The sequence below is a fragment of the Hesperophylax consimilis genome, chromosome 31 (assembly GCF_061612785.1).
Source record: "Hesperophylax consimilis isolate HC1 chromosome 31, BYU_Hcon_1.0, whole genome shotgun sequence".
In the NCBI taxonomy this organism is placed as follows: Eukaryota; Metazoa; Arthropoda; class Insecta; order Trichoptera; family Limnephilidae; genus Hesperophylax; species Hesperophylax consimilis.
In genome coordinates, this window is record NC_142866.1 from 8,473,358 (window position 1) to 8,488,919 (window position 15,562).

Here is a 15,562-nt window from a genome sequence, read left to right on the forward strand (position 1 = left end):
TGAGTAAATGGACGGAGAAAAGAGAGACATAGAAAAATAACCTATGTCTTTTCTACTGTGATTCAAATCAACAATGTTTGCTTTGGAAAATCGGAAGAAAAGTTATAACTCATCAAGAGAACCAACCTGCCCATACAGATATAGAATTTTTTTTAGAAATGGTACTAAACCTTCAGTCGCAGATGATACTTTCTCTAGATGACAAAAATTTATTTACTCAAAAAATATACATCTAATGCATGATAGAAAACCAACTACCAACCGTTGCATACATAAAATATAACTTTCTAGCACGAACTGTTAAAACTTTTCCTCTTTTTCGATTAACGTGTCATCTTGTAAACAAGTGGCTGATTATAAAAAAATACCCATACCTGCGATATTAAATGGATATCACTGTTTTACCTCCATTTATAGGCAATAAATATTTATTTATCTTCAACGCATTAATTAATTTCCAAAAAAAAATTTGTGAAAATCTTAGGTTTTCCTTGTATGTTTTAAAATAATTAAAATAATACTATTGCAGACACGTGATATTCGCAGGATAATAATCCAATTTAATCTGTTCAAATATTATTTTACAGCTAGGTTACTAGTTTATCGCTTGTCTGAATCCTGAATACAAACAGTTGTTATTCAAATAAAATCGGAGCTCGTTGTACCAGACGTCACCGGGACAATACATGCGGGACATACAACCACGCACAGATAACCGAAATTAGTATATTATTATTATTAGTCTTGACAAACTTGACCTTTCTGGTAGACGAATCCAATTTATACACAGGTGCAAATATTTACAAAGTTTTAGATAACATTACGTTTTTTTATAAAAATATAAAATTTATTTGGGGAGAATCTTCTCCTAAAAACACTCCTGAACACACTGATCCCTAGATTCCTGCCCATCCCTCATACCATTTTCCTACCCAGAACTTCCTCTTTAAAAAAAGCATCCCCAAAGATGACATGAAGGGAAACTATTTTCCTCAAGGCCTCCTGTGTGGGGTTATTGTAAAAAAAAAAACAAAGTTTAAGTTCCTTGGAAACAAGTTCTTACTTTCTTTCCCTTGCCATATTTAACTTGGCGACGTGCTCACCTTCAAATAGAAGTGCCTTCCCTGCAGATTTGAAAGGAAACCGATGTAGCTACTGACTTAGAATCTTTTGGTTCTAGCCCCCTAGGGAGTAAATGAAAACACACCGCTCTGTCGTTCTTACACCGCCTGACATCGAACATGGATAAAATTAACTGATATGAAATATTGATTTTTTATTACAAATCTGGTCAAATTATTCATTTTCTCGCTAAAAACAGGACTAGGGGCCTATAACGAATGAATCGACAAATTTCATAACAAAATAACAGAACAGAACGAATAAGGAAGTCGGAACATTTGTTATAAAAATAATTATTATTGCGCATCTTGTCCATTATATGTATTCGGACATGGGCACCTGCGTTGAACACGTGTTCAGATATATTCTGATTGATTAATATTTAGAAAATGATCATTCAGTTACATTATACTGATAAAAAATAGCCTTAGGACGGGGTGTTTCACAAAATTTGAACAATTCATCAAAATTTAAAGTCGATTTATTATGATCTGTGAAGTTTCTATTCAAGTTCTGTTATTATATCATCATTGGCCAGGTGATTCACAAAACTGAAATATTTACAGACCATAAAAATCAACATTGAAATTTGATGAATTGTTCAAATTCTATGAAACAGAATTTGAACCGTCCTTAGTCATTTTTCTCCGTGTATAATCCGTTCCATTTGATTTTGGATTTGTACTGAGAGAGAATATTTGAATTTTAAATTTAATTGTCAAATTATTCATTGGAATTATTCACATAACTACTAATTTCTTAAATTTTATGATTAATAATAATGTATCCGAAAGATAATAAATACAAGCTCTAGAAGGAAATAAAAGTAAGTTGTACACATAAACAACATATAGGTAAGTATACGCACCTAGGTTTAGATAATATTGATTGAAAATATATGATAGTATAGCCTTCTTGTACCTATCTTTGTGTAGCTAAATAGATCCGCCACATAACGCAATATTGTTTGCTTCCCATTGTTCAATAATAAAAGTTTATTTCGATAAGAGTATTTAAATCCGTTAAAGTTAATGTTCCCGTAGTTAGTTAAAAAATATTTTTTCAAAAAAAAAATTTCAAATGTAGAATTTATTTCTTTGAACATAAACATAATTTTGCCTTTCTGGTATCTAGCTATCTAACTAATTAGATTCTTACACGCTAGTTCAATGTTGGTGTGGTAAAGCCGGCCTTGAGCCTTTTTTAAAAGGAAGCTACAAGCTAAAAATGTGTTAATTCTTGTTATACCTTATATAGTAGGTAATAGGCATTATCTAAAATCGCTTGACAAACAGAGTCTAGGAACGTTGGATTTAAAGTACAAAACTGGTATTTATTTTGTAAATAATTTTATAAGATAGCAAAAAAATTAATCAAGTGAAACTGTCACAGATAATCTTAGCTAAAATACTGCATTTTTTAAAAGTTGTTTCCTTTACGCGTTCATACATTTGTATTGAAAACATATTTTTTTAGAAGCTTGCATTTATATTTTTTATTAATTAATTTATATTTTTATTTGTATTCTTCAATTTATCTAAAGCCTTTTTTTATTCATAATGTACACCAATTTGTTATAAAGATAAATCAAAAAAGTGATTTAGAATTAAGCTTCGCCTTAAGGTCATTTTAACAAAACAAACGCCTAGGTAATAAGTCAATTTTTTCACTGTTTTGACTTTATGCGTCGCGTAACATTTACCCCGCGTTTATAAGTAAGAGGGTATCGAAATGCCATGTAAATTGGTGACCTCGGTTTTCTTTCAAATGGGTGGAGATCACACTTGCAGAGATTATATGTTAAGTAGATATATTTATACACAATGGCTTTGAGTAGAGAAGATTAGGCAATGTATAACATGTTGTGCGATGGTATGCTTCATGGTTAGGAAGCTGAAGAATGAAACAAACAAATAACATTTTAAAGAACATTGTCGAATTGAATTGCGAGTTTACATTTAAACGGATTTGAAGAATGTCGCTACCCACCCAGTATTTTTGGACATTTGCAGGATAGGAAAAAAATTAACGGCCGGCGGGTGTTGCTAAACTAGTTAAAAAAATTTATTCATTACAGTCTGTGTGCACAAAACATATTCAAACGTGTCCTATTTAAAATTATTTGCCTGTAAAGCCGCGAAGAGGGAAGTCAACACATTTGTTATTCGTTTTGAATAGCTTATAGGTGAATTATGTATATTTTTATTGGAATTTCTGCAGTGCGAAAGGTTATCCTGTTTGTATCTCGGCGGGCTTTGGGGAACTGTTGTTCTCTACCAGACGATTGTCTCCGCAGGCTAGGAGACAGGAGAGCAGCGAGCAGACCGCGGTTACCCAAATTAGTATACCCTCAATATAATATAATATATATTATAATAATATTGAATTTTAATAATTTATTCCATTATGATATATATATAATATACATATTTTATAAAACATAGTATTATATCATATTTTAACATATACACGGAGAAAAAATGAATAATGCTGATTTATTAAAATTATTCGTAATCCGGTTAAAAATGGGATTGCAGGCCATTTTCTGATAATCTTTAAGTACATTCCTATAATATCGGAACACGTGTTACTGCACCATGCCTTGATTAATATATAAAATATATGAAATGCGAAAATAGTATGAATTTTATGAACATGTGTTTCGACATCGCGATAATACATTCCTATTTTTAAAATGTTTTGCATGAATTCTATCTATTCATTTGTTTAAGGCCTGCAGTCCCGTTTTAACTGGATTACGTAAAATTCGTCTTTAACCCTTAGAAGACGGTTTATATACTGTAAATATCTCAAAGCCAAATATAATATTGAAAATTATATTTGAAATAATTGACAGGCCATGTCAATGTTTTACTTAGGAATTTTCATGGACATTATTGAAATGCGTTCAAAATTTCTAAAACCTAGCTTTACACGCTACATATTACAGCGAACCTGAAGGTAGCCATGATTTCACTGAACTGATATTGTATTGGTCGGATCCTAAGGGTTTAAGAGATTCTGAATAAATTTGCAATATCTGTTACTGTTAGTGTTTGCAATGTCACAATATTTGTTATAATATCAACATATCCCCATTGTCCCACTGGTTGTGGACAATCTGGTGTATTTGATACTCCTGTGCGGTATTCAAGTCAAAAAAGGGTTATTTATTTTGTGATCTAACCCGGTTTTAAAGGGCATATCCATTACATAATATAATGTATTCTCACAAAACGAATTTAGCGCCCTCTAAAGTTTTTTCATCACTGTTGTACTCAGGGCCAGGATTCCGTTGTAGGTTGTCTGAAGGACGAGGGCGAGACTAGACAGTAATTTACTATCCCTGAGAATTCTGCATGCAATTCCCAACGGCCGCACGGACGCACAGATTTATTCTGTGAGTTTATTTTTAGCTTCTAACATAAATATTTCCACGGGAAAGGTTGACCTTCGACGGAAACACTTGAATAATTAAAATACATATTAACCATTGATGTAGTCTATGATATTAACATATTGTGCAATCAAATATATTACCTACCTTAGTGGCAGACATTTTTATACACATGGCAGTGGCGTAACGTAGTAACTCCCCTCTCTCTCTCTTAGGCGGATTTAAATACCGCACAATGTAACCGAACTAGGCAATAAAACCAATGGAAATGTTGTGCCGATAAAAAATGCATTCAAAGTGGAAGAAGTTTTATAAAACACGACGTAAGTCATAGATGTATAGAAAATGCAAATTCTTGAATTAGATTAAAAAACACAGAATAACCTCAAACGACAAGCCACAAAAAATAGCAGGTACCGCCATCTTTTAACGATCAATTATTTATAAAATTGTGATAAGTAGATATTCTTTTGGTGTATTGACATTCATTTAGTAAGAATATTGTTAGTGGTTATAATTTGTATTATAATATACGCCATGAGTGAGCCCTTTCAAAGCTCGGCCCCCAGGGGATCGCTACGCCACTGCCAGCGAGGTTTATTTCATACAGCATACTATAGTATAAAGCTTTCTTTGATCTCTTGGTCATTTTGAATTCCTCACATGATTTGAAAATCGGAATCACCTTGTTTCTAAATTTATTCCACTTTTATGATCAAGAATTAGATAAATAAAAATTTATTTTTATTCCCTTCATGTTCTGTTTGGTTTTGTTAAAGGTTTAGTTAAATTTACGAGGAAATTTTGTAAAACCGAGCATTCAATCACCGTTATAATAATAAATAATAATACTTGGATGAATTGTATAGCGCCGTTTTTGTGCAAAAACACCTCAAGGGCGCTGTGACTTTCTTTATAAATTAAAATATTAGAGATATGATTATAGATTTTCACCGTCAAAAGTATAATAATGTTTTATTTTTGGGATATAATGCCATGTTGCACTACCTCCTTCATTAGTCAACGTCTCGGAGAACATTATAATACATGAATTTAATTTGTGGGTCGTAATAATCGACATGAGAAAACGTTTTTTTAATTTATTTTTGCTTATTTTTAGTTGTAATTAATATACGTAGGAAGTATAATATAACCTTTCATATTCACAAAAAATATTAATAATATACCTATAAATCATAATTTGTTTTATCAGAAAAAAATAATTATAGCAAACCAGACACAAAAAGGATTAATCATTGATATTCGTTTACCTAGAATATTACATGCAATCATTGTTCCTACACTCGTTAGTACAAAACAGCTTGTGTTTTAGCACATTTTTTCCAAACTTTAAACACAAATCATAATGTACACGTACCTATCGTATAAAATGGCACAATTTTCTTACACTTTTATTTGGTTTAAAAATCACTCCCAGTGAAAAAAACATAGTATTTTCATTGAGTCTTGATTTATTGCAACCAGGTTGTTTCACGTATCGTTATTTATAACCAGTTTTTTAAAAATCTAGGTGTTGCTATTTGAATCCTCTATTAAAAACACATTCCTGCGAACTTGTTATCTTAAATTATCACGAAATAATTGAAAGTGCTCATAAAAAACAACGCTCACTTTTATAAACCTTATGAAAACAACAAGCAACTTGTTGGCGGATCTTGTTGTACATCACTCGATCTATTTGAATACCAGATGATTTATCTGCACCACTGTAGATAGGTCTATACCAAGTTAAATGCGGTAGTTAATTTGTTATTGAATACGTGTTACCGTCTTTAATATCGCTACTACTCTTGAGAGTCCATATGGTCATATTATGGTCTCATGTGGTCTCCTGTGGTGTCCTATGTGCTTAATGGTATCATGTGGTCTCCTTTGGTATTTTGTGATCTCTAGTAGTGCCATGTTATTTCCTGTGGTGTACTGTAATTTCATCTGATCTCCTGTGGAACCATGTGATTTCATATAGTGGTCTCCTGTGAACAAATAAACAATGTTAAACTCCATTAATTTAGCATACAAACGAAGTTTGATAAAACAGGTTTAAATATTATTCGTGAGAATGAAACCGGCCCCCGTACTAGTATAACATATCGACCTATTCCCGTAACCAATGATGATTGCATAGTGTGCATTCACCTGCCAAGTGTTTGGCGAAATTTCTATTTCAGTCCTATTATGTGGGTCGGCGTTGTATATTTTTTCAAACGCATAGTTTTATAAATTTGCGTTGTTAAGATGAACTATTATTTGATTTAAATTAATTCATCTGTTAAATTGTTGCCAATCTGTTAAATTGAGTGCCTTGACTATATTTTATAATAATTTAATATTTCTACACGTAATATTATATGTTTAACGTTCTGACAAATGTTATTATGGTTCAACTTTAATTTGCATAAAAGGTTTGTAGAGTTCTCAGAAAAAATGGTTATTGCTTTTTGATGTGAAACATCTTTGTGCGCGCCTAGGGGGTAGCACCAACTCTTGCGTAGCAAGTGTGGCAAGACGGGACGACGTTCTTGAACGGAACGACACTTCATTCGGCCAGCCTCGTAATATTTCTCACGACAAAACTTTCATTTGAGTAGGTTCCAAATTATTTTAAAGTACATACAAAATTTCTTATTTTGGTGACCTCTAGAGGTTGGCTAACAACAGTGCAATTTTGACCCTGCTGGCTGCACACTGTAGAACTGCTCCTGATCTGGTCAACCGATGCAGCGTCTTCCTAAGCTTGTTCTTTCATCAATAAACCTGGATTATCAATTGGGGTCTAATTATCGTTCATCACAATATGACCAAGATATTATGTAATGATAGTTAAGCGCACACTTCCGTAATAATTAATTATTAATAACATATCATTCGTTTTCTAAATAATGCCATAAAAATAAATCCAAATGGTTGTTTATCAGTTGTGTGGAATTTAAAACCCGTTTATTAGTAAGGTTCATTTTTTTATAATACAATTAAAAATTTTAAAAAGTGTCACCTAAATCGTTGACACGACAAAGACTATTTTAGTAAGTTATAAGTGTATTGTTAAAATATTTCGTTTACACCTCAATTAAAATACTACGGATTACGGGTAAGGAATATTTCGGTTTAATTAACTAGATATTAACAAACAATCATTACTCTTTTAATAAGCAAGCACCTGCGGTAAATCAATAAAAATTAGTTATTAATTTATAAAATAAATCAATTACAGTCACTATTACCCACTAGTTATATTAAAATCGGCATTCAAATTTAGTGTAGGTACTTACGTACATATTTACCACCTACAATACAATACACCACCTTTGACCTTTAAAACAATACTGAGGTAAATAGATGACGTATCGTCACGAGACGTCGGGCATTTACGCCCGAGCGCTGGCGAACTATCCAGAATTTATAACGTGTCGGGTATTTATGATAATGCCGCCTGGTTCATGACTGCTCTTTCTGCGCTTGCACAGGGCCGGCCCTGATTATGCTGAGTTCACAGTGAGAATGTTTGAGTACAATCTAAAATTAGACAGTGAGTGCACTTCCTTTGAAAATCTCACATTTCTCGCACTATACTCGCCCGAAGGGTAAACAAACAGATTTTCGCGATGGCAGATTTATATCAGCCAATTTTATTAAAGCTCGCGAAATTATAAAAATGCCTTAGTTAATAATAATTAACAATAATAATGTGTATTTCAGCTGAACGTAGCGTTGAGTGCAGTACTCTGTCTGCCATATAAAAGCGTACATCTAAATAAATTACATGATAACAAAATGAGTATAAAATAAAATGAAATGGTAAACATATTACTAGCCTTATTGCCTACTTCATCTAACTGTTTAAACTCCCTTGTCTTATTGAAAAATGGAATCTCCTTTTATTTTAACAGATAGGTACAAATGGATAGTTACCACGAGACTAAATAATTTAGAGGTAGAGAGAGGAACGTCTGGAGCCAGTATCGCCCTGGACATGCCATTCGGAATCGAAACAATCATTAAAATGGCTTTAGTCGTACTTGATGATCAGATCTGAATAGCAAAGGTACTTACCCACCTTTCTCTTCCCCTCCCCACTATCGTCAGCCTCACAACATTGACTAATTTTCATATTTTTATGTGAATACCGCACAAGAGTCCCAACTGCTCCCAACCGTTTGAAGCCATTGAGACTGTGGCATCACCAATTGGGGTATGATATATATATATTGAGACTAAAGGTAGTGGGGAGGGAAATCAGATGGGAAAGAGGAAGATGGGGGAAGTACCTGGCTATTCAGACCTGGTCACCAAACACGGCCAAAGTCATTTCAAGCCGTTTCAATTCTGAATGATGGTCTGGTTTGGCTAGCAGTTCGGCTCGCAAGTGTATGCAGACCATTACGTTCATAGAAATCATTGTTGTAGATAGTCTCGTAGGCCTAAATATTTTGAACGCTTTTGTGCGATATCACCTCAGGGGCGCTTTACAGTTGATGTAGGTATTACAAAAAAATATAAATATTACAAAAATAAAGTTAGGTAAAATGAATAACAGGAACAGGGGACACGAAGATAGAAGATGGAGACTCTGCAGCAAGAATCCTAGGTGCTAAAGAAACTGGACCAGCTGCTGCAGCAAGAGAGTCCACCGCGTCCACCAACAGTGCCAGCATGAGGTTCGTCATCCGTCCAGGTATGTGTCTGCTGCTAATAAAGCGCTGACATAGATAACAGACCTTGGCAGCACCGCTGTGACGTTCTGGTAGAGACTAATAATAATAATAATCACCTCATGTCTCCTAGTCTCTTTTAGTCTCTTGTAGTCACTTCTTGGCTATTCATGCCACTTACTGCATCTGTATCAATAAAAAAATATTCTTCTTCCCAGTTACAGTTCGAACCTTTTAAGGGTAGGTACCTACTCATGTTCAACTTGTAAACTGAGAAAAATGATCCTGTACATACCCGTTTCACTTATTTTTAGATCACAAGTGGGCGAAGGAACAATACACTACTTTTTAAATATCACCCAGTGGTTTCAAACAGCCAATCAAATAGACAACATATTTCATTCGGCCCTACAGGTCTTGAAATAGTATTTAAAAAAAAATTGTCTGGGTGTGAGATGTTAATCACGAATGAAATATTCCTGCGTGAAACCTGGTTACATGAAATCTAAATTGCTATAATTCTGTACCATTTTCAAAATTGGAATCAATTTTGTGAAGAATTCAGACAAGCGATGATGAAGGTACCTCCGTATAATGACATAGAATAAGTTGACAAATATAAATATTCGGGAAGTAGGTTAAATTTCACTTCTAAACTTACTGATATGAAATATTGTTAACTAATTAAATCTGGTCAAATTATTAGTATATTATATTTGTAATGAAGTAATAAAATATTTCAATAATTACAATTTTCAAAACATGATTTATTTTGCTATGATAGTATTTTTAGCGTTAGATTTTCGAGTTGCGTTGTTTTATGTACAGATTTAAAAAATAATTTTCCAAGCAATTACAAAAATTAATTGACTACGCGCGAAAAAGAAACAATTTTATTTAACATTAATTATACAATATTCTGTAAAACCATGTCATAAGCAGAGCATGTATTGCCTACACACTCTATAACTCTCTTCCAGTGACTAAGAAAAACGCTGGGTTTATTTTGTTTTTATTTATTATCGCAATATTAAATAACAATACATACATATATACTGATAAAGAGGTTTATGCGTAACATATATATATATATATATATATTTGAGATAATGTAAGTACCATCCATTTCTCTATCCATCCTTGTTCTTAACAGGAATGCTCGATTTCAACACCTTAGAAGTACGCCGAAAAATATTTTATTCTGACCACAAAACAAATCGGTCTTGACACACACTCCTTTCCTCATTCACATTCATACGTCGTCTCATATATACTTTTCTATTATTCAGACTCTTGGCGTGGCCCGACTCAAGTATCTGATCCACTTGATCGTGCCATGTCTTCCTCGGGCGTCACATTTGCATCATATATTCTCCTTACACTCCTTACACACCCAAACCATCTAAGCGTCCCTTTCTTAATCTTACTCATTACGCTTACATCAGCCTTGCATTCTATGCGGATCTCTACATTTCTCACACGTTCATACATGGTTTTAGCACACGTACGCCTCATTTCTACAGCATTCAGTCTACTTTCATCCTTCCTCTGCCAGTTACATGTTTCACTGCCAAACATCAGGGTTGGTATCAGTACTCCATTGCGGACTGCTAGCTTCGCTTCTTTGGACATTTTTGGTTTGCGCCAACCGCGTTCAGTCCTCCATTAATGGAGTTACCTGCATTTACCCTTCTATCAATATCATTTTTTAGGTAAACTTTTTTGTTTAACTAATCTCTGGAACTATTCGTAATCCATCTGTATTGAAAGAGGTTAACTTGTATATATATGTACCTAACAAGCACACTCGTGGAAGATCACAAGCATTTTTTATACTCAGAAAACGAGAACTTCTGCCTATCAGAAAGCGCCAATCGACAGAGCGACTCAACTGTTTAATGATTCTGCATTGACCATTTTCATTACAGACAGTTTAGCAGCTATTTTTGACACAATATGTCACGAAATAGTAAAACTATTCTCTTATACCCTTGTACTTACATGTTCCTCAAATTAGTATTCTTCCTCGTAACTTATTGGTGCATAACCGTTTTATGGAGAACACGAACAAATAAACAAATTCGAACAATATTATGAAGATGTTAATAGCATAATAATGTAGGTAATTATTATTTATTTAATTATTAACACCCTCTTTAAGGGCTTTTACATACGACTAGTAAAATTATACAACTTTTATTTCTTCTTTTTATACGTTACTGATCTGCCCCAACAACAAATACTGACTCAGTATAATAATAAGTCATTCCATTAGTATTCTGAGCAATTAGGAGTACATAGTATTATTATGGCAGATAGTACCAGAATTCCTGCACTGATATAAATCCCGACTTCTAGTATTACGTAACGGAATGCTGCATTATAGTTAGCTCTGCTTTTGAGATAAATATCTTTTAAAATATACTAACAATGCAACTAACCTCGCCCGGTGCGAGAAAAGCTTAAAAAAACCCAAAATAATCATCATACTAAATAAGGATACCCTACAGGCACTGCCTTTTTTAATACGAATACCGCAAAATAGTCTCAAACGTCTGAAGTCATTGCGTTAATAGCGTCTCCATTTGCGGTATGTTGCATTTTTTGAAGGCAGCGGGAGGGGAAGAAGTTGGGGAAGAGGAACATAAGGAAGTACCTGACTATTCAGATCTGCTAAAACCATTTCAAGCAACGTTTCGATTCTGAATTCTTTCACCAGGGCAATACTGAAGGTATCTAGCACACTTTAGGCATTCCCACAATTTAATGTACTGTAATTTGTTTGTACGTTCCATTTCCGTTTTAAGATGGTGGCCGTTTTAATAGTACAGCAAATATTATTTTTTAAATCGTTCGTTTCATTCTTATTCGCGTCTTTTCAATATCATGGTACCTACCTGCCAAAAGAAAGTTTGAAAAAAGAATTGTCATTGAGATTCGTTTCTTTGGACAAATTTTATAATTCTTATTTTAAATTTAATAAAATGTTATAAATACTTACACAATTTTATGATTTCAGGAGAAACTTTGGTATAATTTTTTTAAATTAAAGAAAATTTGAAATTAGAAGGTTAACAGAACTATTAATTTTTGTATGTACTTTGATTGTTTTTTCGTTGCAATCACAGACATATGAATATGGTTGCAATGGTGTCTAATGACTTGTTTAATTTCCAGGGTACAACGGCTACCACATGCCAAACGGCTACCGGGTGAGGGAGCGACCTAAGCGCAAGTACTTCTGGCTGAAGGTGGCGCTCGTCGGCGTGATCCTGGCTGCCATCGCAGTGCTGGTATTTATCGGTGTGTACTTCTCGCAAGTGGCCTGCGATTGCCAGTTCCCCGTGCCGGCTGACCTCTCCTGCGACCCCATTTCCACCGGCCAAGTTTCCACCAGTCCTGCATCCACGCCCTCCCCGTTCAACTATACCGCCAACGAAGAGGTCAAGCAGGAAATGATCCTGGTGAACGACGCGGTGGTGCCCGATACTTTTCGCCTGCCAGGAGACCTGATTCCTATTTCTTACAAGTATGTTCAAAATCTTCATTCCATATATACATGGTCATATATATAATTGCAGTTAATATTATAAAATATATAGTTAAGTAATGTACTTGACTTACACGCAGAGTAACTACCTAAATACTAATGTGGGGCAATTCTGAACAAAATAATAATGAAATTAAAAAATTTAATTACTCACTTTATGCAAAAAAAAACAAGATCTATTTCACATCTTAATTCATCATCATCATCACTTTTGGCTCTACAACCCCTGGTGGGTCTTGCTTGGCCTCCTCAAGAGTCTTCCTCCACTCATCTCGGTCCCGCGCCAGCTCTCTCCAGTTTCGAAGCTCCAAGGCAGACAAATCTTTGAGGACGTAATTTTAATTTTCACATCTTAATTAAGATTCATCAAAACAAGATTACGAGAATGATATTAATAAATAAATGAATTTCCCAAAAATGTGGTGTGGTGGTGATTCCCGACATTATTTGTTGAAAAATGTAAACGAAATTTTGGAATCTGGTAACACTTTTAAGATTTTTTTTCATAACCAAACTACAAATAAACTTCCACATGTCATCATTGGTCGCTCAGACGAATAACCGCCTAACCCCTCACCCCCATTATAAATTTCCGATAACTACTGATTGTTTTGAGACCAAAATTTCATTTACATTTTTTTTACTCCAAATAATATCAGCAATCACTACCACACCACATTTTTTTTATTCAGAATTGCCCCACATTAGTATTCAGGTAGTTACTCCGCCTTATGATCTATCAGCATAATCCTACTCTTAGCTTTCTGAATTAAAAAAAACCTTTTTGTTTTTGTTTATCTGTCATTTCTGTGCATCATATTCGTACTCATCTTTCATGAATTTTATCTAACATTTTATCTTTGTGGGATACACAATAATAGGGACGTCATTTTATATTTAAGCTGTCGTTAAATATGATTTAACTAGGTAAATCTGAATCTTAATTAAAAAAGGGTAAATTTTGGATAGGGCCTGACACGCTTATTACGAATAATTTTTAGAAAAAAACTTTATATTCGCCTTAATTACTATAAAAGAAAACTTTTTGCATTTCGGGCGGCGGAAAATTATGCATTTTGATTTTCAATTGCATAAAACCAAAATTCACTTCGCGAATCGATGTGGCGACAACGCGACGCCATTAGGAACGCACTGTTATGTTGGTATCACTGATGCATTAACAAGAGCTAAATACGACCGTTGCTATCTTCGTGGGATGCCGAGGTTTGTGTAATATGGTTTGTGATACAAAAGAAAGTGCCCCTTAATAACGCCTGCTCGCGTCAAGGCAAGAAAAACATCCCAGTTTTCAACTAGTTTACCGGCTACGCTAGGTTTGTGTAACATGGTTTGTGATACAAATCAATGTATCAGGGATACCAACATAACAGTGACGTACCTAATGGCAGCTGATTGCCGCCGCGTCGATTCGCGAAGTGAATTTTGGTTAACGCAATTGAAAATTTAAATTCATAATTTTCCGCCGCCCGAAATGCAAAAAGTTTTCTTTTATAGTAATTAAGGCGAATATAAAGTTTTTTTCTAAAAAATATTCGTAATAAGCGTGTCAGGCCCTATCCAAAAATTACCTAAAAAAGTTGTTGTTTAGATGAATCAAATGATTGTTTATTTTTAAATGCGTGTAAAAAACGGTAGTCGTAGGTAAATAATTACCATTTATTACCTAAGTTTTAATTATATTTAGTTATTTGAAAGTATTCTTTTTATTATTATAGAATTATTATAGAAATATTTTTTTTAATAAAACCTTCTGATTTACCTTAATTACTATAAAAGGAATCTGACTGCATTTGGGATATTTTTAATTTTAGCATTTAATTTTTAATTACGTAAATCGAAAATTCACTTTCGTTGTATGGGATGACAGCTGGAATGGTTTCTGTTGATAACATTTTCTTTTGTTGGTATTCCTGATACGAGTGGCTAGATGTTTTACCATATGCAAATACTAGGTAGGTACTATTTTAGCCAAACTCGAAAAATAAAATACAGATATTTGGGTATGTTTTATAAAATAGAAAAATTAAAAAAGGTGAGGTTATTATAGGTTAGGTTAGGTTGGATTATTATGGGTTAGGTTGGTTTATTATTAGGATTTAGGTTAGGTTAGGTTAGATTGGATATTATAGGTTAGGTTAGGTTGGATTATTGTTTATGGTACGAGGCGTATCCAGAAAGTAAGTGTACTGAGGCTCTCACGACCGAATGAATTTTATTTTCGACATGTTGGCTACACTTACGTGTAGCCTGACTTTTCCCCTCCGCAACGAGACCAGTTCAAGGTCAGTACGTTGAGAAGTGTCGACGCGACAACGCGTTTCGTGAAAAATGTCAATCCAATCTCCCGCCAAGTGCGAAATACGCGGCGTCATCCGTTATCTCGTTTGGAAGGGAAAACCTCCGTTTGAGGTTTATAATTTGGTGAAAACAGCATATGGTGATAAAGCTATGAATTGTACGAGTATGTACAAGTGGTATCGCGAGTTTAAAAATGGTTCTCACCTCTTCACCCTCCGCCAAAAAGTTCAAAATCACAATTTCAGCCAAGAAAATTATGGCATCCGTGTTTTGGGACTGTCAAGGCATAATTTTGATTGAATATCTGCCTCAAGGAGAGACCATCAACTCTGCAAGATACTGTGAGACCCTAAAAAAATTGCGGAAGGCGATTCAAAACAAGAGGAGAGGCATTCTGACAAAGGGAGTAAGCCTGCTGCACGACAATGCCAGACCACACACGGCCAACGCAACGAAGGAACTGCTTGCTTCGTTTAAATGGGATGTCCTAAACCACCCCGCGCA

The 15,562-nt window shown here is 34.2% G+C and overlaps 1 protein-coding gene across 2 annotated transcripts in view; it reads left to right on the top strand.

Annotated features, from left to right (window-relative positions):
• The window catches only part of LOC149409406 (thyrotropin-releasing hormone-degrading ectoenzyme-like), a 98,269-nt gene that overhangs the window by 62,008 nt on the left and 20,699 nt on the right, over positions 1-15,562 (top strand). For both annotated transcript variants that reach the window (XM_089649946.1, XM_089649944.1), the window contains exon 3: positions 12,367-12,718. In XM_089649946.1, coding sequence (XP_089506072.1) covers positions 12,367-12,718 — 352 coding nt within the window. The remainder of the gene's footprint in view (positions 1-12,366; positions 12,719-15,562) is intronic.